The sequence below is a fragment of the Nestor notabilis genome, unplaced genomic scaffold (genome assembly GCF_000696875.1).
Source record: "Nestor notabilis isolate BGI_N333 unplaced genomic scaffold, ASM69687v1 scaffold26120, whole genome shotgun sequence".
In the NCBI taxonomy this organism is placed as follows: Eukaryota; Metazoa; Chordata; class Aves; order Psittaciformes; family Psittacidae; genus Nestor; species Nestor notabilis.
The window spans coordinates 1-24829 of record NW_009911058.1 but is presented as its reverse complement, the minus strand read 5'-3'; the positions used below and the strand labels follow the sequence as shown (position 1 = coordinate 24829).

The 24829-nt window shown below is 39.2% G+C and overlaps 1 protein-coding gene across 2 annotated transcripts in view; it reads right to left on the bottom strand.

Annotated features, from left to right (window-relative positions):
* Positions 1–24822, bottom strand: part of MED27 (mediator complex subunit 27) — an 86073-nt gene extending 61251 nt beyond the window's left edge. Inside the window, exons 1-2 of one of the 2 annotated variants that reach the window (XM_010012914.1) lie at positions 24607–24822; positions 22327–22471 (exon numbers count right to left, since the gene is read on the bottom strand). In XM_010012914.1, coding sequence (XP_010011216.1) covers positions 22327–22471; positions 24607–24812 — 351 coding nt within the window. In that variant the 5' untranslated portion in view covers positions 24813–24822. The remainder of the gene's footprint in view (positions 1–22326; positions 22472–24606) is intronic. The other variant, XM_010012920.1, reaches the window with a different exon arrangement.
* Between the last annotated feature and the right edge of the window lie 7 nt (positions 24823–24829).

Genomic DNA, 24829 nt, shown 5'->3' with positions numbered 1-24829 from the left:
CATGATCAGATAAACAACATAGCAGTAATGACCTTGGCTGCTACTTGTGCTGCTCATTTCCCCCCCCTCCGCCCCAACTCATTAATTATTTTAACTTCTGTTAAATGCCTTTCCTGAGCTTTGGTCACTTGCACAATAATTAAAATGCACAAGATACTCAGACTACCAAATCCCCATAACTGAATATCAGACACCAGCTATTAGTCAAGCCACAGGTCCATCTGCCAGCACAGGGAACCTGGCTTTACTGATCTCCCATGGCCTATCTAAGGGCAGAACCTGTGATTGAAGACAAGAACTTCAGCACGCAATTCATCCTGCCACAGGTACACACACCATGGGCAGATGGATACGCTCTGCCAGGCTACACCAGGCATCACCACGCTCTTCTACTAGAGGTGATCACAGTCCCATGCCAGCAGGAGTTACATGAATATGGTTTAAACTGTGCTGAACTTGCCAAATTAGGAGAGAAGTCTTCCTTAAATGGTTACTTTTGCTAATATCCTCTTTATTTCCATCCAGCAGCTGTCCCGAAGCAATGCTGCTGGGAATGCTAATTTCCAGCCTACGAGCAAGGACAAACAATTTAAAGCCTGAAGCAGGACAGGCAGATCTGGAACAGAATGTATGTGGCCTATTTCTCTATATGAACATCCTTACTACAGCTTCAGAATATTCTTAGATGGATTAATTTTATACTCCTTCCAATACAGTGTAGAAGTAGCCCACAGAAAGCATTCATACATAAATAGTGGCAACTGGTAAAGGTCACTTCTGGAGTGGTTGAAGAGGTTTAAACTCCCACCTTCTCATGTAACATCACCCATTTTTGCACAGACTAACCCTAGAGTCACTGTAGGTGAAAGTTAAAGATTGGTTGTATTCTGGAGGATGACAAAAAGAAACACATCATTTTACCCCTTGAAAACATCACATTTAACACTGAATGGACATCTCTAGAATACTTGCTGGAGAAAAAAACACCACCATAATAACCCCTGTACTTCCAAGCAGAATGGTGAAATGTGATGGTCAACAGAATCTGAAAGTTCCCCCCACCTCCAATCCAATTAAAAAAGAGCTTTTCTGCCCTTACTCAAGTTTTCTGTATTCAAAAATTAATGATGTACATCTGAATCCTGTCTGCAACCTGACATTGGCTCCTGGGAGACAGAGCAATCCTGCTGATCGCTCGCAGCCAGGCAAGCTCTTCCTTCTCCAAGAGGTGTCACTGAATATTTTCTCCAACTAAAACAATATTACATATTAACAAAGAACTCTACATTAAAACTCAACTGTTTTTTTCCCAACCCCTTCAGAATAGCCATTTATGGCTCCCAACATGGACTTCCAGGGATTTTATCTGAAACAGAACACCAGACTTAAAAAAACAGCTCTGCATTTCATGAAGACACTGATATGAGCAGCTGGATAATCATAAATCTGGAATCCTTGTCATCTGTATACAAGGTAGAGAAATCCTCTTACTCCATACTGCTAGAGACCAAAATGGGTGTTCATATACAAGTCTGCAATGTACTATTGATAATAGCAACATATGGCCAAGCTTTGCTTTAAATAAACCCCTACCCTTAGGGATTTTTGAATGTCTCTAATTTCAGATGACCAAAGTGTAATGCATGAAAAAGCCAAATGTAAAAAAGCAGTTTGAAAGGTATTTGCAGTTAGACATACAAAAAGAAGTAGACATTTAGTCTGATTATTTCTTTAGACTTCAAAGAGTTAAGTTATGAATGGTTCTAGGAATGTAAAAAGAATCTATCAGATTTGATTGATAAAAGTGTAACTTTTAACTAAGACTGAAATAACTGAAGACTGGCAACATTTTTTTCCCCAGAATAATATGCTTTCTTGGCTTTTTTTCAGCACTGTGCACATAAATCAAAGAAATGTTAAAGTAGCCCATACATCACAAGTTGGCATTTCTAAGCTATTTAGAAAATCTGTAATAGTCAAGAGGATGGAAAATACAGAACTGTGACCAGCAAAGTTACTGCTAGAAAATAAGGCAGTTCTACCATCCCAGCAGGTTAATTAAGGTTGGAAACAACTATTGATTGTAGAATTCAAAAACACTAAACCAAAACAATCTTGATAATGCAGGGTTACAAAACCCAAACAAGACAGTGTATTAGCCGAAACAGAGAGAAGGTGGGTCTGAGCAACATGCTTGTTCCACAATTAAGGTGCATGGTTCTGAAAATACATAAAGCAAATGCTCTAATACTTTTTACTAGAGCATGTAGAGATAGGACAAGGGGGAATGGCTTTAAGTTCAAAAAGGGTAGTTCATATTAGATATTAGGCAGAAGCTCTTCCCTGTGAGGGTGCTGAGGCGCTGCACAGGGTGCCCAGAGAAGCTGTGGCTGCCCCATCCCTGGCAGTGTTCAAGGCCAGGTTGGACACAGGGGCTTGGAGCAACCTGCTCTAGTGGAAGGTGTCCCTGCCCATGGCAGGGGGTTGGAACTGGATGAGCTTTAAGGTCCCTTCTAACCCAAACCATTCTGTGATTCTATGATAGTAAGCCTCAAAGCATGTACAAAAGCAGGACTGACCTTACATCTGACAGACCCAAAATTACCAGTAACTTCGCTGCACATCCATCAGATTTTCACACCCCAACATCGAAGCACACAACAGACTTATACAGATCAGGTTTTCCTCAACAACTTTTACAAACGAGAATCTCATCTCTTCTTCTGAAAGGAAAGGCATGGATTATGGAAAGTTTATCTGTCCATCTGTTGAAGATGTCACACTCTGACTAGAGAGTGCAAAAAGCACAGAGATGTTTTACAACCAAATCCAAAACTTGCTGTAGTCTGAACTGGTGTAAAAGCCATATGCTTTGCAAAAACACCTCTTTTGCTACACATTTTTTTACCACAGCACAAAGAGTAACAGTTCGAAAGCTGCTGGAATCTTTATTTCTGAAAATAGATCCCATATTCTTACTCTCATCTGCCACGCTCGGGGAAGCTAAATGATCAGAAACCGGAAAAAACAAGGAATGCCACGGTGTGCAATGGAAGCTAAAAAAGACACACTCCATTGCAAGAAGTTACATGCACTTTACAGGTAACAAGCAGCCTGGAGAGCACAGGATCAGGACCAGGATAATGCACTGAGCAGAAGGGTTCAGTGGGATGGCACATAAAGCAGTTTTACAGTTTTCTCTGTCAGTGTTGAAGACTTGCAGTAGGAGTACTTCAGATGAAGCCAGGCGATTGGCTTTTGGAGCAAAACAAATGGAATACACTTCATACTATTTTCATGGGAGCTTATAATGATATTATAATTAACTCAATTACACCACAAGATTAATAGGCTTTAAAATGCTCCCAGTCATTCATTACAGGCCTAATTAAAACTCTCGTTTGGTGCTGAGCCAGCAAGAAATATGAAACTAGTTGTTAACTAACTATATAGAGGTATATATGGTATTATCTTTATCGTGCTGTTTGTTTCCATAACCACAATTCAGTGAGCAGTTTGCTTTGGGTTTTGAAAAAAATAATACGAAAGACAAGGAAAAAAAAAATGGACAAGATGCCACTTTAGAGGCTCCAACACCTGCGACAGCTCACTACAGCTAACCAGTTTATTCCTAGTTTTGCTGCTACAGTTAAGGGCTTCTACAATAGCAGATGCCTTTCCTCCCACACATCAATTAATTTGCAAATGCACTCAGGTTGTAGAAATAATGAAGCACTGAATGCTTTTCTATTGACAAGTTTTGCTGTCAGGAGGTGGATGCTGTAGGCGAGCTGCTAAAATGCGCTGCTGCTACATGCATGCCAAAGGAGAGACATGCCACGAGAAACTTGGTCAACAGCTGACAGGGCACACCTATTATTTTATTTACCCCTCTGTCACTTGAACCAAAAGGAAGAAAGCCACTCCAAAAGTTTTTTATTGCATTTATAACACTCCGTTTGCAGTGAGATCTGAGCTTTTGTCTTGACCCCAGAAACATTTCATATTCAAGGAAAGCGGCAGTGGTTTTTCCATATATTGTTATATATGCTAAACAAGTGACATTAAGGTTACAAATGAAGAATTCAATAACTAGGAAATGCTTGAATTCATATTGTCTATGCAATCTAAATCAGTCTGCTTATGCTAAAGGATTCAGACTTTGATTATGTGCTTCTTCCCAAAAGACCTCAAATTACCAGTCTGCAGGATCTCATGGATGAAGAGGCAGTTATTCAGCACCATTTTCATGCACAGAATGTTATTTACAGTATTTCACACAATGCCCACACTTATCTTCTCAGATGTCTTCCATGATATTTTTCCTGCTTTATCTTGCTTCTTTACAAATACTGTTAAATTTACCTTCACAATTTTTATTCCACTCATGCTGGGTGTGGATCTGGGGAAACTCAGATTTTTTACTAAATGTTTTTACTACTTACTATAGTTGTAGTAGAGTTTCTATAGATATTAACTGTAGTCAGGTGCTCAGCAAGTTTTCAATGCAGCCAGAAAATGCTTTAAGCCAGGTCACGGCAAGGTTGGAATTCTCTATCCCCACTTCTATCACTTGAAATAAAGGATTAGTTCAACACAACTTTCTGCCTTGATCAGCTACTAACTGGAAGTGCAGCACATCTTGCCAGCTATTCTCTGAAACTGAGTTAAAAACTGAGATTCCGAACCTTCAGATTCGAACCTATGCTCTGGAAGACAGCACGTTCACATGGATACAGATCCTTCTCATCCCAAGTCCTCAAGTTAGGACACACATAGTTAGTGACTACAGAACAGAGCACCAAACTCTTGATTAATAGTCTGGATGGTTGAAGTTGATCCACAAGCTCCCTAGGAAATATTAAGTCAATCTGAAAGAACCTTTGTGAACATTCAGTCTTGCCTCTAACCTAATTCAAGTTACATCCGTGTTTAGAATTTAGCAAACATACTTAGAAAAAACAGAATATGCATGTGCTCACCTTTCCATGGAGAAAGTAGTCCCATACTGTTCTCCAATTCTTCGTGTTTAATTACCACAAGTGTTCAAACTACACACCTCAGCTGCAGTAGTTGTCAAATTTCTATTTTCATTACTGAATTTGTTTTGTCTTTGTTTGCTATTATGAAGAACCCTCTTATTCACTTTTTCCTCCTCAATAAAGATAGTGGCACAGAGTGAGTCATCCTCTTTTCTGAGTGAAAAGAATTGAACTTTTTTGATCATACAGAAGCAGCAGAGGAACCAAAATGCTTTTGATCAGTTGTCATGTCTCTCAACTAGAAAACCCAAAATTAACAGGCACCTAGGCAAACAGTAACTAAGTAGTTTTACAATTAAAATAATGCTTAAACACATTTTAAACTGTTAATAACTGAAAATGTTATTAGCACAGGTACTAAGAGGTAAAGAAATCTGTTGATAAAAAAATAGATCGTTTTCTGCTTTTTAACACATGCAATTTTCAGGCTGACCTTGTCCCTTTTAAATTTTTATAGCACCTTCAGTTCCAATTCGAGATTTTCATATGGGGTAGGCAAACCCTCTTATGTTCTATATTAAATGCAAGACACCTTCTTGGCATGATCTGCAATATTAATAATATAACAGTACCAATTTCAGGAGCATCAATGTGGCATCAACACACATACCTACATGAATAGAAATTTAACCGTGTATATCACAGAAATCTTTAACGTATCCTGGGAGGAAAAAAGCAGGTTTAAGACAACTCAAACAATTTGAGAATTCCTCTTTTGCCACATAAACACATACCCTTGTCATGCTTCACAAGGTAACATTGATGTAGCTGATGCAAGAAAACATATGCTTCTCTTTACTGGACTTAAAATAGGAATAGAGGGGAAGGAGAATGATAGTCAGGGCTGAACACAGGTTTCTGAAGACCAGACTTGCAGCTGTCACTGTGTTTGGCATGAAATGTCCCTACCCACACAAGCCCTACAGTACTCCTATCACTAATTGCCATACTTTTTGGAAGTGATAAACACTACAGATTCCTTATTTAGCTTATAAGGAATTTGCACTGATGTTATCAGAGGAGTTTTAAGACTTTGAGACTGAGACATTTCTAAGTTGCTGTGGGACCCAGCTAAAGCCACAAGAAAACCTAAATGATTACTTTTTACGGATTGCAAAGGAGACTGACAGACATTTGATTTTCCATGCATCGGCTGTCTTGCAAGAGCTCTGCAATAACCCGATTAACACTTAAATGTCTATTACCTAACACACAGACATTTCAACTCCTCATCTAAATATGGACATACCTTATTTCTGTACCTTAATAATCATTAAGACACTTACTGGATCAAAAACCAGTAGCTCCTCACTACTACAGTTTAAGGCACCAACTAGACAGACATTCCTCTCACTGCTTTGTGGACTTCATTATTAATGAAGTAAAAATTGCAGACATCAATCTATTGCTTCAGGTGGTCACCATAAGGAAAATAAATAGCAAGGTAATGTGGCTGGCCACTGTGGCTTAGCAGGCATACTTACTGGAAGGTAAATTAAGAGCACTAACAACCACAGAGCTACAAGCAAGGTAATACTGAACTGGTAGAGAAAATTCTCCTATACAGCTTCATACGACCAAAAGCTGTGTTTCCTCCCCCAAATCGTAAGACAAACTTCTGTAATTGTTTCAACTACTTCACTCTTCTCTCTGAAGGCCACAACGCCTAGAAGCCCTAAGGTCAGAACGAATGGATACTACTGACCTTTTTCTCCAATCTTTCCCATTGCCAGCACCACCCTACTGTGAACTGGTATCCACCTCATCTTATCAACTGTTTACCACAGAATCACAATGCATCCAATATACACAGTCTGTCACCCTCCATAATATCACTCCTGAACAGCCACAAAATGCTGTATCCTATATCCTCACTTATTCTTTCCTACCTTTCTCACCTCAAAAGCCAAAGCAAACCCTTCTCCTCCCACAGTTTTTCAGCTGCCCAGAAACAAATACCTTGTGGAGTTAAACACACCACAATGCCCGGCACTTTAGCTGTGGTGGATGCAGAACATCAGAGAACTCTTGGAAGTAAACAGTTTAGTCTGAACGGCAAATTGAGAATGTAAAAACAGATTACACATAAAATAAAAAAAAAAAAAAAAAAACAACAAAAAACAAACCACAAATCTGCATCTTTCTGGTCTCAAAGACAGACAAGGAAATTGAATTAAAGCAAGTACAGAATCATTACATTATAATTAGGTTTCAAAACAGACGCAAGCTGATAAATTCAGCATTAAGTTTTCCAAAAGCATCCTTAACTCTTCAGCAGTGCATGTACTTACACAGCCAAAAAGGATCTCTCTGTATGAGATCATATCACCAGCTACATGACAAACTGGTGCATGTTTAAGGAAACTGGGGCAGCGGAGGAGCAAAACACAGCTTTTAGCAAACCATGTTTTTTTTATCTTGTTTCTAAAACTTCTCTAGCTAGGAAATCTTTTGTAATGAGGACACTACCTACCTCCCAAAGTTTATCTTATGAGGCCAATAATTCAGCAACATGAATGACCAACAACTCAACTATAGTTTTTGCCTGAGGCATTAAGACATAAAAGAGCAAGGAAAACTTATAAACAGTACTGAAGAGCTGAAGACTTGCTGGTGGCACACTAAACAAACAGGAACAATTGAAAGCCATGGAGCAGTTAGTAATTTATACTACTGAGCCTAATGCTTGGACAGTAAGGAAAACAGATGGCTCTGCAATATGGAGATGGCTCAATCGGCACAGGGATGCTGCAATAATGTAGTGGCAATAGTGTGTCTGGTTGTTGCAACAGCCACAGCAAACCGAATGCACCATTTCAGGCTACAAGACAAAACAAAAGTAAACGAGTGTAAAACAAAATAGAACTACCTATTCCAGGTAGCTTATACTCCTTGACAAAGCATGATCCGGAGTTCTTTGGACAGTCCCACACAGTTCTGTGCAAATAAATGAGCCTAATCCACTTGGCATCAGTAGCATTCCTCTTCCTGTCCCGTCCCCTTCCCAGTAATTCTTCATCCTACTGAACAGCTCTGAACGTCAGCTATTTAGTTCTACTTTTAGATCTGCTTTAAATAAAAGTGTGCTGAGTAAAAGCTGCATAACGAAGGCTCAAAACCATGGAGATGGCACAGACTGCCATTGGGCAGCACTACCAAACTGTGGGGGTTTCATTTGCTGGTTTTCTTTCTAGCAGACTCCTTTCATTTGTGGAACAAAACCAAGGGAATTTTCCAGTTACATGGTGGAGCAGACAAGCAGCTGGCTCAGCTCAAGTGAAGTCCTGGTTTGGACCTTGAGGACATACTCAGAGGCAATGGACTCGCAGTGCACATGCAAGTATAAACACGTGAAGAACTGCTGAAGGGCTTCTTGACAAATGCATAAGGAGCTCAAACTAACTTGTTTTAAGTATTATATTTCAAGGCCATCATGACTAAGCAATAAAGCAGTCATGCAAAGACTTCTAATAATCTAAAAATCTAACTTGCAACTTTTCATAAAGGCCAAATCATTATAAACTCTCTGACCACAGGAATTTCATAATACATATAGATATATATATAGATATATATGCTCTCTTTAGGGAATCAGAGCACAAGTGAAAACCTACCTTCAAACCCAAGCGTAAGATTCTTCTTCCTATGCAACTTCCCTATGATAAAGCAGGTTGTTTAAAGGGGAAAGTCACCTTCTTTGCTCAAATACTTCTGATAATAAAGGGGGGTTTCTTTCCCTTTTCTAATGGGTATTTTACATTGGCAGCTGAAAATTCACTGTTTCCATAAGTAGCCTTTTAATGACAGACATCATCATGGGTTAAAAAAATAACATGGACTTAAGCAACTTGCAAGAAAAGATAAACCGAATTGGTCAGTAAATGCGCTGTATGACTTGAGCAGCCACTGGGAAAATCACTAAGGATTTGCTGCTGCTCCCATTTGATCACGCAAGCCTCTGAAAACTTTGCCTGGGCCATTATTTATTTAAAGAAATATTCTTTCCATATTTACCATAAGCGTAGTGAACATAAGACATTAGTTTCCCAGACTTCACATTGTGGCTGACAAAGCAAAACGCATACTGACGTTAGGGGGCCATCAAAGCAAGACTCTCTAAAAGGCCACCTTAAAAAAATGCACAAGAAATGTCTCCTCAGTCCACTCAAGCAGCGTCTCCAGCCACTGCTGTATGTTAGTGTCTATTTTAAAAGCAGGTCATGGATGCTTACAGCAAAGCCACAGACCTTTCATTTCTATACAGCTGGGAATTACTACATTTTGCAAGTTAGCACATATGAAAATGCACTAAGGACAGTACACTGAGTTAATTTAGACTCTGGGAGTTCTACTACAAATATGCTTTGAAACACATTCCTTACCACAGCTTTTTTGATGGGGAAGTGACTGAAAGAATTGTCTTTTGGTTTACTGTTAATGCTAACCCCTTACTACAGCACAACCACCATCAAATATGCATTTACTAGCTGCCCAAAATCATCAATTTACTTTGAAATTTGTTTGAAGATTTGCTAAAAGCATTTGTGATGCAGCATTCTCTGATCCCAGAACAGTTCTCATGCCACCATTAAAGTCTATTCCATTTTAAACACTTTTTCTCCTCTGTTGCTCTATGGAAGATCTACACTGAAGGGTAACAAGTTTATCACTTCAGGAAAAGAGCAAAATTTCACAATAAACAAAGTCCTTTCAAATTAATATAGCAATAATATGGCTCATGAGGGAAAAATCATGAAGAATAATGTGTTTTGGTTTATCAACTTTAATTAAACCTTCTTTCCCCCTTCCATCAATCCCTTTTTCACGTCAAACTCCTTCTGCTTTGTTGGAGGGAAAGTGAACTGTATCCAAGATGGTCAACGTTCTTTGTCCTTGCTGCTTTTAGTGCATGCAACCTGTGTTATGGAAAAGCAGTTGTCTCAATTTGGGTTCTTCCAAAAAAATTAACAAGGACTTTATTCACCTCTGTATGCAAATATGGTTGTCTGTAACACAGAAACATGATTTTGAAACACTGTATTTACAAGACATAATATTCCTGAGCTGCTTGGTCTCTATGGACATCTGTGTTATATCAACCTGCTGCATAAAGCACTTCTAATGAGATGTTCTTTCCATTCCCCACAAGCAACTCCCTCCACACATTAAGAGGGTTATGTCAACTATTTCCCATCTGTGCTGCACTTTGAACAGACAAAATCATCCCTTGGATGCACCAACTCTAGCAACTGAATGGATCACCTAACAAGACAGCTAGACTGCAACTCTCCTCACAGCCTTCCCCCGAAGGAGAATTGTTTCTTCTGTACCTGTGGAGTGTAGTGGACGACTCCTCTCCACCTCAGGTCTTCCAGAGAGAAGATACTGGCTTGGAGGAAATACAACTAACTAGCTCCCTCATCGACAGGAGAAAGCAAGCACATTGACTTGTGCCCTTTATGTATTGATGCTCTAGCTGAGTAAATTAAGATGTACAGGAGAAAAGCAAAGAGCACCAGAAGCGGGTATATGACCCAGAAAAGCATAGTAGCAATTTTATATCTTCTTCAATGTTCCTGAAATGTGATTACAGCTGACCTTTAAATCTAGTAGATCAGCCAATCAATTCTGCTGGAACAACCCTGTGTATGTGATCTAAGAGCATACCCATACTTAAAAAATCTTCCAGTGGCTGAGTGGCACAATCATTTTATTTTGCTGTAAAAGTTACCAAGATTTGTCTCAATTGATTTTACTTACAAGAAAAGCAAAACATCCAAACTGCAGCATCAGCAGACACTAAAGGTCTTAGCTTTTTGCAGGATGAATGCAATATCAATAGTTATTAGGATGTATTCATATGAGGTACACAAGAGGGATGGAAAGAAGATACTAGTAATCTCACTTAATCCTAACACAGCCCCAAGTCGGGTTCTTCAGACTGTGGGAAAAAATGATTGCAAGGAGAACTATAAACACTCTGAAGTATTTACCAGGCAAAACGTTGAATTTGAAACTGAAAACATATTTAACAGCACTTCAAGTAGTAAAGCTACTAAATCGTGCTTTAACAAAATAACCCAAAAGAGGTTATTTTAGATGGTATTTGTCTGTAGTGGGCTCAGAAGCGAGATCAGCAACCACTAGTGATCCTACTCGTACGCAGCACCGCTCTCAGATTTCTCATTCTGTAGCACAATCCTCATTTTATAGTTAGGAAAATGAAGACATGACTTGTGAAACCCCATCCAGCAGGCTCTGGACAGAGGAAAGAAGAGGATGTGCAACTCCAGAGTCCCCCCAGTCCCATTATACACTTGTCAAAGCTGCCATTTCCAAAACCTTCCCCCTCCCCATCAGAAATGTTCACACATGGTATCATCATACACTTAGTTCACAGTCAACTAGGCAGCAAGTTCTTTTATGCAGAAAGTCATTAACTTCACTCCATGTTATATGCCAGGGCGCCCAAAAGAACCAGAAAACTGGAGATTAAAGGTTAACTTTTACCTTATCAGGCACAAGAGAGCTTACAGACTTTATCAGCTCCATGATCTACGAAATCTCCACATGAAACACCAAGCAGTGCAGCCAATCCCTCCCTCCTTCCTCCCTTCACGCCCCCCCAAAAAAAGATGGCAATGAGCAAACTGAAAATGCTACATTGAAAATTCTGAAAATACAAGATTTGACTCCAGAGTAAAACTGAACCATAAGGCAAGCCAGAGAACTTGTGAAGTCTGAGTGCAGAGACAACTGCAGAGAAAACTCTAAATAGAACCCATCTGAAAGCATATGGATAGGGCAGGAACATCAGAATAAAAATCTAACTAATGGTAAAACACACAGTGATGTTTTTTTCTTAAAAGTCATGTAGGAAGAGAAACATATATCCAACCTCATTGAGAGATAACCTGGGGGGAGGAGGAAGTTATTATCCTTTTAACTGCAGCTTATTTGATACAAAAGTGACATCTTCTCTGAATGAAGAATTCCTTTAACATAAAGAAAAGCCAACTTCTGAAATGAGATAGAGCCCAGTAACACTGCAGTAGTTGAGAATGTCATGATTTCCATCAAAAAACTGTTTTGCAGAGATTAGGAACAGCTGTTTCAAACTGAATTAGACTAAAACTGGAAGCAAGCTGTCAAGACCCAAAAAAAAAAATATATTTTATACATAAAAGGATTTGATTCAGCTGTTCTATCGTGGTGGTCAGCCAAAAGAGAGAAATAAAGTAACATCCTGAGATTCCAGACGTTGTCGCAAAGATTCTCTCATTTTGAACACTCTTTATGTAGATTTATTCCTTTGAGCATTTGGAATAGGAAAAATGTCAAACAGCTCATATCACAGATTCCTGAATATTTTCAAACCATGGGCAGCTTAAAACAGTTTAAAGATGCTTCAGGACTCTTTCTGTTCTATTCCCCATTCTCTGAATCTTCTGTAGCGCTAACAGGATGTTGCAATAAGGAAAATACACTCAATTGCTGTTGACATGAGAAGATTAAAATAATACACTTTAACCCACCGCTTGAGTAACAGTACATGCATACAGCTCCTTTCTGTCATGCCTGCAGATCCTGGGAGGCTTTTAGTGGGTATTTTCAATATCGATTTGCACAGGAACTGCAGTTTCAGATAATGAGAAGTAAATACATCTATTTTTGAATATACTGTAAAATGTCACATCTTTTGTGTCCAATGGCCCATGCCGTACACAGAGCACCTCTTATACTATGTGTAACTGCCAGTTCCAGGAGCATAGAGAATCCAAATACAACCACCAAATTAATTAAGCCTGGCATCTGTTTCGAATAGAACTATTTGTTCCAAAGCACAGTTCTGACCATCAAAGACCCCTGTGATTTTATTACATGCTGTAAGATGTGGCTTTCCAACCCAATCAAAAGTAGTCTTGAAAATATCCTTAAGCATTTCAATATGGTCATTACTTTTCCTAATAATGACATATACTAATTCTACCCAGTAAGTATCTTAGTTATTACTGTCAGCTTGTCTGTCAGAATATATACTTCTTCAGAAGTCCTATCTGGGAATAAGCCAATCTAACTGGAGATATTCTATGATTCTATGTAAAAAGCCACACACTCCAAATGCACATTTTTAACTCACTAAGGCACCAGGCAAGCACACAACTGCAGTCATGTGCCATTTCACCTTTCAGATTACTCACACCATCCAGTGATAAACATTTAACTCATGTACTTAAGTTCTCAGCATACTCAGTGGAGCACCACAGCATGGCAGAATCCTTCACACTAAGCCAAGAATCTTACAAAAGAGCACAAGACAACTGCTGCTCAGGATAATACATAAACTTTTGATCTTCCTGTGAAGAGATCAGAAATGTGTTAGACTAGCACCTGGTAGAATCAATCAGCTTTCATTATATCTTCTTTTTTAATTCAGAGGACATCTTTTTGTAGGCATAGTGTACTGAACAAATGTCAGCGGATAAAAGATTTTATTGACGTTTTTGTTTCTTGCGCAAGTGGAAGCCTTGTACTCAGGCATTTAAAATTAGATAAAATGAACTACTGTAAATGCTTGGGTTAATCTTGTATACCAGAAAAAGTGATAACATGTACTGATACGTCATCTTTATCTGCAGAACTTCAGGATTTTACAACTCAAATAGATTTAAATGCTAGCTCACACCAAAGATGACATACCAACAAAAAAATAGAGTTTGGAGTGAAGCAGCTCCAAGTGCAGTATTCATATTCTCATCTTTATCCTCCCATCAACCCCAAACCTGCTCGACTGTGGCACTCCTTAACCTACTAGAACTACATTATGTTTGTTCAATTACCAAACAATCCTCACAGCCACAGCATTACATGGGCGACAATTCTAGTACTACATTTACAATACTGTTTTTCCCCATTTCTACTCCCAGCTGACCCAAGGCAGAAGAATATAATTACAGGGGGAACGGGGTGAAGAAAAAAAAACCAAACCCAAGCCCATTTCTCAAGAGGCGGCACTTTACAACAGAAGTCTTTGTTTTCTATAGAAAAGTCATTCACCAGAGCCTCAGAAAGCAGAACACCAAACTCAAGCATCCCTAAAAGCTGGGTCAGATATCCAGCCACACTTGAATCAAAGTCCACCTGCAAAACAGTTTCAGAAGAATGCAAAATGAGCACATCTACTACAATGAGCTGACTTCCTTAATGGCCTGCTTGATGTTACTAGTGAAATCTTACAACTTTGGGGAGAACAGAAAACTTGTTTAAAATTAGCAAGCGAAAATCTATTTTATTATCAGGAATAATTTGGAAAGAGCAAATTTGCTCTGAAAGGTCACCCGCGATCAACACATCATCTTTTTCCTCTACGTTAAAACCAAAAACCATGCACAGATATCAACACTAAGAGTACTGATGTCATGGTAATTTCTATTTCACATTCTTCAACTGTCACAGCATCAGAGCCACAAAACAACAACACTCCAGCAGGGCATGACTATTCCTTCCTCCCAGGAAAATAAAACCCAGTATGCACTGACCTCAAGACGGATTTCAAGAATTGCCATGGACCTTTGGGTTACATGTCTTCAACATCAGCAGCTCAGTATTAACTACTGCTAGATATACATTTTTGCCAGATGTACCTTTCCATGCAGCAGTAACCAAACCCATGGTCTGAAGCGCACTTCTAATGACATGTAGCTCCTTACAGACTATTTTCAATTTTATTAGCTTTTAGGTGGTTTCCATGTTTTGTAGCCCAGTTATCAACAGTAAGTATCTCACTAAGACAAAATGGGGAAGAATTGCTTATATGTAATTCAAACAATTATATCACTCTGAACTGTCTGTGGGAGGCAGCTTTAGTAACTCTGAATGAAAACTCCAAAAAAGATTAGAGATGAGCGTACTTCTGCATTGAAAAAACACAAATAACAGTCACACAAAAAGACCTGACAACAACAATAGCAGAGAGCAACAGGGTGACATCATTAAATTTTCCTTTTTATTTGATTTCCTCTAGAAGCTGTAAAAAAAATCCAAATCTTTTCCATATAAAGAATATCAATGGGATGGTTATCACCTGTATCAGTTATTTTATATTAGTGCTCATATTCCTTGAATGCCCTTCATATGAAGGTCCTCAAATGTTTTACAAACATCTTTAATTTGCCTCAAAGAAAGCGAGACACAACTTTGAATCTCTGAAAACATGCTCTGTGCTTTCATGGTGGTCACCCTCTGCTAGATGATAAGTCAGACTTTCATCACCAGTAGCAAGTCAGTCAGTTGTGCCACTGAGAGCAGAGATAGCAGGCAAACATGAAGTTCAAAGTTATGCTGGGTCCAAGGGTTTCTTACAATGTTCCTCTTGTTCTGCAGTCCTACATATTCATCAATTAATCCCCAGACAACATGGATTTCCAGTCATAGAATCATAGAATAGTTAGGGTTGGAAAGAACCTTAAGATCATCTAGTTCCACCCCCCCTGCCATGAGCAGGGACATCACACACTAAACTATGTCGCCCAAGGCTCTGTCCAACCTGGCATTGAACACCTCCAGGGTTGGAGCATTCACAAGTTCCTTGGGCAACCTATTCCAGTGCCTCATTTCTCAACTTCAGCCTTTGACGATTTAATGGTTGTACCATGACTTACTCATCTATATACTGCATTTCTGTGTCTCAGCATGGCTTAGTTTGCTTCAAAGTCTGTTACTAATACAAAGCAATTTTAACATTGTTAAACATGTTACTAATACAAAGCAGTTTTAACCAATTTGTTTAGAAAGGGGAAGCATTTGCTGACTTGCAAATCAGGTAAATTCAGCCATCCAGCATGAACTGCACGAAGAGTTCTTGCAGAGAAAAAAGGAGTTAGGGGAGGAAGAACCAGGAGAGGCCAGAAGTGTTTTGGTTAATATAGAGCATCAATCACTTCCATCCTGAAACAGGCTAACAGCTAGAACATTAATACTTATCAAAGAAACAGGAGGAAAAGAACCCCACTCATTAGCAAATAAAGGTGTTGCAAAGCATTAAATAATTCCCACCAGCTGACAAGGGGGCTGTGATTTATAATAGTGTGTATTGATAGATCACTTCCCATAATTAGGAAAAGTGAGACTGGTACTGCTTACAGCATTATTTTGATCAGAGCCTTGCAAAAATACTGTGAATAACAACAAACACCAGGAACAACAATAGAAACATACCATATCATGTTCTGGGGCTGCTTCAGATTTGAAACAAAAGTATTCTAACAAAATCCAGTAGGAAAGGAAAATTGTGTTTGGACACATACCATCTCATTTCACAATAGCATCCTAGTGTGAATTATTACTATTATAACTGTGGGAAGATCACAGACATAAAACATTCAAACTATATAACAAACATCCCAGAATCAAAGGCTAATTTTTTCTCAAAAAAATTTAAGCAACAAGTTACTCATCAACACTGTTTTCTTCCTGAAGTAACAAACTAACCTCAGTCTACCAAAATGCCACAGAAATTCAACTAACCTGCACAGTGACACAAGGTAGCATATGCAGCAAATTCTCACTGCCACAGCATCTTTCCGGGTGTGCAAAGATAAAAGAAATGGGTAATTTTCATTTCCTTCTGTTCCAATTATTAGGTATCAAAAACACTTTCATAGTTATACATGGTAACAGCAAAATAGTTAAGATAGCCCTGGGTTGGGTTTTTGTTCAAAATCAGCATAGGAATCAAAGGCAAAGAAACACGTAAGTCCAGGAGCTGAAGATTCAGGGATTCCCAACTGAGGAGAGAAGATGGACAGAACTGATTTTATCCATCCCAACATCCCAGATGCTGCTTTAGGCAGGATCTCTTGAGAGAATAAAACCCATCCAACACACCACAGCTGCTGATTCTGCCTTTACTTCTACTGTTACCATTATAACTTCCAGTTTTCATTATGGTTTTCTTTATTTTCACTATTCTTCCCTCTCACTATATTCACTTTTTCTTTAAACTATCACTGCATAGCTCAGAAATATTTAACATCCCACCATTTTCCTTCTCCAGGAAACCCTACTTAGACTACTGTCATTCCTGCCCACCCACCCCGTTCTACGTTTTGATGCAAGAACTTCTTTCCTTATCATAGCTTTTCAAGCGCCTTTTTTCCCCCATCACTGTAATATCAAGGATAATTTGCACACTGCCTGGATTTGCCACTCCTGCCATTGCTGGTCACTAAAATCAATCCTGCAAGAATAAAAGCCAATATTCTCCAGGCAGACAACTGAGGAATAATTAATAACTAGAGCAGCGGGGAGCAAAAAGATGTTTTTCTAGTCATATTAAGAAAAAAGATGGAAAAAAAGGGAAAATTTAATGTAATTCTTAACAGCAAGGGCATTTTACTGGAACATTTGCCTAAATTCACACAAAATTAAAAGCCTATAAAGGGCATTTTTCCAAACTGCCAGGCAAACAACATTAGTCACTTGCTGTATAATACTCGGCATCTACGAAGCATTTCTGTCCAAAGAACCCAATGCACTTGAGACACATTTAGACTAGAAACTCTCCCAAGAAGTAGGCTAAGTATTATTATCCTATTTTATCCCTAAGAAAAATGAGGCAGAGAAAAGAAATCATGCATCCTGTTCAAGGTTACAATGAAAATTAATACGAAAAGCAAGAATAGAATCCAAGCCCATCTCCTATTTTATGCTTGTGTACAAGAAAACACCAGTTCATGTATCATTCATTTCTCCAGTGACAGGAATACAAACTCCCATGGCTTATCTGCACAGGAAAGGACTCCACAGCTGGTAATCCCTAAGATCCTTTCCACTCCAGTTTCCTCTACAAAGCACTGATTCTGCTCTTACAAAGCAGATTAAATGTGCTCTTCAGAGTGCAACAGAGATATCCTTGTAGGGACTCATCACTTTGCTTTAATTCAAATCTTATTTTACATTTTTTTTTTCCATTTGTTCCCTTCTGTGAGCAAACCAGGGGATTTTAGTCATGTCAAATCTTCACTTCAATAACTTCAGGGCTCCTGCTCACTGAGGATATCAGGATCTCAACCCAAACCACCAACCTTCCTACTCTCACCCCTGCAAGCACAGATGATCTTCAAGAGCTACCTCCAGAAGCACTGGGCAAACAGATGAATCAGTTATCATGACACAGTTTTCCTCAATACCATACATCTGTCACTGACTGATACTGCAGTACACCTGGGGACAAAATGTTTCCCAATTTGGAGGGATGAAATCTCAGCAGAACAAGCTGGATCTCCATGACACAGCATGTCACAATATTACAACACTGCATCTTTGTAGAAAAAGTCCTGAAAGGACAAAATCTTGGCCACCTGCCTGAACTTCCGAAGAACTGCCAACATAATAATTCAGTTACACTGTCCATGCTATTGTAAAACTACATTAAATTCAAAATGTTTGAACGCATCCAAAATCTAAAATTAATGCTCCTTGGAATGCACATTTTGTTTTACAATCAAGATGACAACAAAAACCCCTCATTCTACAGTGGTCCTCTACTACTATGGTTAACATTTAATGCCATTTATTGTCATTAAACTCAATATTTGTGTCTAATCAATACTAAGCTACCAAGGGCAGTCATAGCAAGCCTGGACTTTCTCTACAGGCTCTATTGATTTCTTTTTTGAGGCCTACAACAAACAATTTATACAAATAATTTATCAGGGAACACATCAAAATAATTTAATAAACAAAACCTATAAATTCCTTTTCTCTTCTTTTGTATGACAGAAAATAATTTTAAATTAATTAATGGCAGTCTCAACAGTTCGATTTTAAATTTGTGTAAAACCAAGAGGAAGCTATGAAGTAACAAATTTAAATCCAAATATTTTGCAGTGTATTTCACCATGCAGATGAACAGTAATATTTTTTCCCATTTTGTATTTGCCAGTGTATTACTTTTAAATTCATTTATGACAACTCCTGTCCAGCTTTTTTCAGTTGGAATATTTACAATACACACACAAGTTGCCATAACCTTCTCCTCAGAGATGAGTAAATTAAACAATCTGATGTAAATCCTACAAAGTCAGAAAAGTTGATTTTTTTACTTTCTGCTTGAAGTGGTGGATAACAGCCTTCCCAAACACATAGTCATCATGATTTTTAAGTACCATCTCATTATGAGAAAACCATACCACCACCACCACTCATGTACACCTACATATACAGGTTCAAACTATAGAAGTGTTGGAATTGGAGCAAAGCAAATAGACAAATGCAGTTCTGAAAACAACAGAGCATACAACATACAACACTGCACTTCAGTCAAGTTAAAATCATGTGTTTGTGGCTACAATTGTTCTAAATTTTCCCCACTTCTACTGCTCTTAATATTGTTTGAAAGTCTGAGAACAAACTCCTTGCTGCAAAGAAAAAAACAGGGAAAGGTGACTTACAGAAGACTATTTTCACTTGGGCAAATAAACTCTGCTAGTACTGCTATCATTCAGCAGCTCAGGGAAGACTAAGACTTAGTTTGCTGCTATCCAAAAACCTCAAATGTTTCTTTAAGTCTGTTAGAGTAATTCCACAGTGCTGGTTTGGTAGTTGATCCATTTTGCATATCCCTTCAAATAAATAAAAGCAAATAAGCAGTCTCTCTAGCAGTGACTAAAGTTCAAATGCTGAGCATGAACTACCTGACAACACCCCATTAAGAGAGGGAAACTTGCCCTACAACAGCATTTGCCTTGCACAGTGCACATGAAATATGCTGTATATTTTCTGCTTCGCTGGAATCAATGGAAACACCTTAACAGACACTGCCTCGGGCATGCACAGGGCAAGGGTATACAAATGCTTTGCCAAGGGCAAAGAGGATGAACGGATACACACTACAGGCAATAAATAACCTCACTAAAGCAGCAGATGAAAACCAAAAGTTTATACCACTCAAAGAATGAGTTTAAACTCCTGAATTCCCAAAACCTGCATCTACTCTGACCACCCGCATTAACCTAATTGGATAAGGCAGCCACACAAGCACAAGCTTTACTAAACATTTTCTATATGGATAGGCACGTAATATTGGTTTGATCACATCATCATTTTCTCTCCCACAAAACACCTTTGTCACCCAGTATTGAGAAGAAATATCAAGAAACACCCAGTTGCTCTTATTCATGTAATGATGCTCTTATTCATGAGATTATGGTCTCGTCTACTTCAGAAAACAAGCAGCAACCAGGAACAAGGAAAGCCAGCACAGGGGGCCTTGTTTATAGAATTGTCCCAAAAAGCAATGGAAACAATTTTCCAGTGTCATTACAAATAAGAGGTCAAATGTCTTTTAAAAACTTTATCAGTATTTCAGTCTAGTAAGTGCTTTTAAAATTCCCTTCATCTAAACTTAGAGCTGATGCATTCTCCCCTGTGGTAGTTTCCCTTGAATTCCAGTATAATGCAAGAAGCAAGCACCTGGTAACGAGAAGCAAGGCAGCAGCACTCAGCACATCCAGTCCTGACTGTTCCAAGTAGTATCAGGCCACACACACACAAAACAGAAAGCCTTCGACTGGTACTGTCATCTTAGATTTCATCTGCTCAGACATAAAACTCATATTACAAAAAAATTCAACAGATGAGATGTACATAACTACTAGAACCAGAATTCAACTACAGTTACTAAACAGTCTACAGGAAAAGAAACAAACCTACAAACTTCCTAACTTACCAATAACACTTTATCTGCATTACCCATACAGAACAATAGCTCATTTTTATCTTATCTAGTATTATATCTTCACTATTACATTAGAGGTCACATATACATCCTCCCAGGAAACAGCACTTCAATTGTAATGAAGAAAATCTCTTTTCTTGAATTTGAAAAGCAGGGAGAAAAAAACACATCAAGTAGACCTAAATACTGTTCCACAGGTACTACATGCCTCCATGCAACCCACAGTCAGCAAAGTAATATACCTACATGACTTCTACTGATACATAAAGAAGCTAAAGCAAAAAAGAAAAACCACTGAGCTGTTGCTTGTGGTAAGATCAACGTAAGCTTCCTGTGTTTTTCAGCTGTCCTTTGTGAGCTCTGTTAAACACCTGGAAAACTAAAGTTCCCTTACAACTGCATGTGTATGTAATTAATGCATTTGACAAGCTGTTGTGTTCCCAAACAGCTGCTTCCATTATACAGACAACTTTACCATCTGCAAAACTATTTGGTAAACTACTGTAAGTAAATATCAGGATGGCAGGTGCTAATAAATAACAAGCACTGCCAAGATGACACACTTCTGTGGGGAAAGTTTTGGGTTATCCCACTGTACTTTTCTGCACTCCTCGAGCAGGCAAACTTAAGACACTCAGAAACAAAGGAACTAGTGTTGTGACTCACAGCAAAAGTAAAATAAGGTTCTTGGCAAATACCTCTGATTTCACAGTTACATGCAACCCACCTCTACTGCACTAAGCCAAAGAGTTAGGTCTGTAATTCTTCACCTAAAAGTGGGTCTTCTCACAATATGTAACCAGCCACAGCTACAAGTATGAATTGTAGTAAATAAGTGTCAGGTAAGTCTAATCTCCCAATTAACATTTTCATCTTAGAGCAAACATTAAAGAAAACTTTTCTGTTTATGTCTGTATGAACTTCACTACGTTTTGCACCCAGAACTGCCACTTCACCAAAAGAGCTTATCCACACATCCAATACCTGATCAAAATTGGGCATTTGCTTGACCCAGCATTGAAACAAAGCTGCAAGCATCAAGAAATAACAATTCTAATGTCCAATATCTCATGAACCACAAAGAATGATCATTATTGCACCCTCAGCTGAAATTTAAGAAAACAGAATTAAACAAGCTATTACTTGTGCAACCAATTGTGCAGGATAAAGTAAGAGTCATATAGATAGGTATGATCCACCTTCAGATTTACAAACCTGATTAAGTTCTAGGTACATTCATACACTAAACAAAAAAATAGAACATATGGTGGCTAAATAGCCACCATGGAAAGTACTGTTCTGCTTGGACTTAACACCCCCTTTGAAAAACAAGGGCATACCTCAGAATTGCAGAAAAGTCCCCTCTTAATTAATACACCGTTTTTACCCTTGAAAGTACATTTAGGAACGTATTATGCTCCTCCACTTCATAAAAAACATAGCGGTTTTGACAGTCTCATACACTCAGAAGTCTACTGTATCACAAACCAAACATTCTGTAGGAACACACAACTAAATACATCAAAACCAGAGGTATTGTGTTACCTTATTTGACCATTTATAGGCTTGAAGAAGTTGGCTGTAAAGAGGTGTTTTGTCCTGAACAGGATCTAGGCTCAAGAGTCCGCTGTTGTGCAGGGGGTGGTTCTCAGATGGTTTACCCACTAGGTTGCTCAGACGCTCCAGCTCACTGAAAGAAAGCAGAATGGCACTTTTTAAAGTCAGATCTGCCCGTACAGATATCAGAGATATATAATCCTTAGTACTAAGCCTGGAGATGGTCCTGCAGAGTTTGTGATTACTCTAAGCAAGTATATGCATTCTAAGTTCTTAAGGCAAGGAAGCATCTTCTGACTTCCATGAGCAACTTATACACTTGTAGACATGCATAAAATAACTAAAGCATAACAAGCACCATTTTCCCACAGGAAAGAAGAAATCTCATTGTGAAATGATCTATTATTGTTTGATTTCTCATTTGTCAAAGACTACATTTAGTAAGAACCAAATGTTAAACAATTTTTAAAACTTGCATTAATCAGCTGTAGAGGAAAGCCTGGCTACCTTGCACACATATAAAATGTAGCTTTTCAAGTGACATGACTGGTCAGGTGCCTTTCCTTTTGACTTCTGAATGTTACACCCTACTCTGACCTGTAGAACTTCCACTAAATTAAAAGCAGGATTCAGACCCTTCAAAAGGTGATTTCTGAAAAACCTCTGTAAAGAAATATCCCAACTATCCCAATTTGCATTTAATAATGCAAATATGGTGTTTATTTTCATAAACACCAACAATCAGGGAACTGACAGTTATAAGACTTCCACACTTCACCACCACAAGATTCTCCTTCATTAATCATCTTTCCTTCCAGTTTCCATGGCCTACATTCTTTCTAAGCCTCTGGCATGGTGAACACTCATGGATATGCTTAATATTTCCTGATAAATTACAATTAAACAAATGTGAATAGACTTACTAGCTAAGGATTTGTTGAGGAGATCCCTGTCCATACTTTCATGATGTGAGCTGAAGTCTACTGATAACATTAACTTCAATACACCTTAGAGTATTCCCTTGCTGCTTGAGATCTATGATTCTCAAACATGTAACAGAATATGTAACACAGATGCTATATAAATTGCAATATTTGGGAGCAGTGTGTTTCAAAACAGACAAATTAAATATACTCTGAATTATTTTAAGAGTTTTCTTGTAAAGAATGAGGAAAGAAATGGTCAAAGCACTGCTAAGCACATCCACTAGTGCTGTGGAAGAGATGGTGAAAAAGGAACTGGTGAAGGTTAACGATGAAGACACTCACAGGTATGGTAGTAAGGATTGCTCAAGAACTTCACAGCACTGAAATACTGGATGATAAACTGCAAAGCAGCAGTAGGCAAACATGAAGCCTCCTCAACTTGAAAGCAATTAAACCCAAAGTGATACAACCAAAGTCTATAATAATCTGTGTACAACATCATTCATTATTATCTACCACCTTTCCCAACAGAAGGAAAGAAGCAGGCAAATTCTATTCCCATGATCAGAACTAAAACTCAGCATGGTTTGTAAGAAACAGATTCTTGTACACCAGACCCTGGAGGCTCGCTGTCTGGAGGCCAGAAGATGTGCTGGGAAAGGGTGCTTCTGTGCTCACCCTGCCCTTAGACACCTCATGGGCAGCACTGATGGCTCCCAGAGGATATGAGGGAACTCAACAGCCCTCCAGCAGATCCACATGGAGCATCAGCCTCAACAGTTTGTCTCTATCTGCACGAAACACGCCTCCTGGTACTAAACAACTATACTTGTGTGTAGTGATTTTCCTGCATTACAAGCTTTGGTAATAAAATGGTCATTCTTGAACCACTTGGATACTACTGAATAGTAAGTCTAAAATGAGTCAGATGTTTTTTTGGTTTTGTTCCTTTTTAACGTAACACCTCAAAAACCAGAGAAGTATCTCCCTGCAACCAAAAGCATTCACCTCACCAACGCCATCCCACTGACAGCTCCTTTGTTAAAACAAAACGAGGACAGCAAACAGGTAAATATTAGGAGCAGTTTCATCCCTGCGGAGACTCCGGAACGAAACACCACAAAGCGGTAACACGCATGATGTTGGAAGGAATAAACCGGAGCGTTTTCACATTTATTTGCCTAAAACTTTCCCGAGGAGCGAGAACGGCACCGCCGGGCACCTCCTAAGGGCCAGGCCCTAGGGGTGGCTGGGAGGGACCCAGGGACCCCTCTCCCTCCCCGGGGGCTGGGCTGCACACCGAGGCGGAGGGAAGAAGCCCCCCTCAGGGCCAGCTGCTCACCCCAGGTCGCGGCTGACGGAGTGCAGGCTCTCCTGGAAGGCGGCCACGAAGCCCTTCTCTCGGCCCTCCAGGGTCTCCTTGTTCCGCATCCCATCCTTGAGGCAGTCGAAGACCCGCGTCACGCTGGAGCGCAGCGCCTGGATAGCGGCGATGGCTTGGGAGAAGGCCTCCAGGTTCACGCCGGGGCTCAACACCCCATCCGCCATCTTGCCCGGCCGGGCCC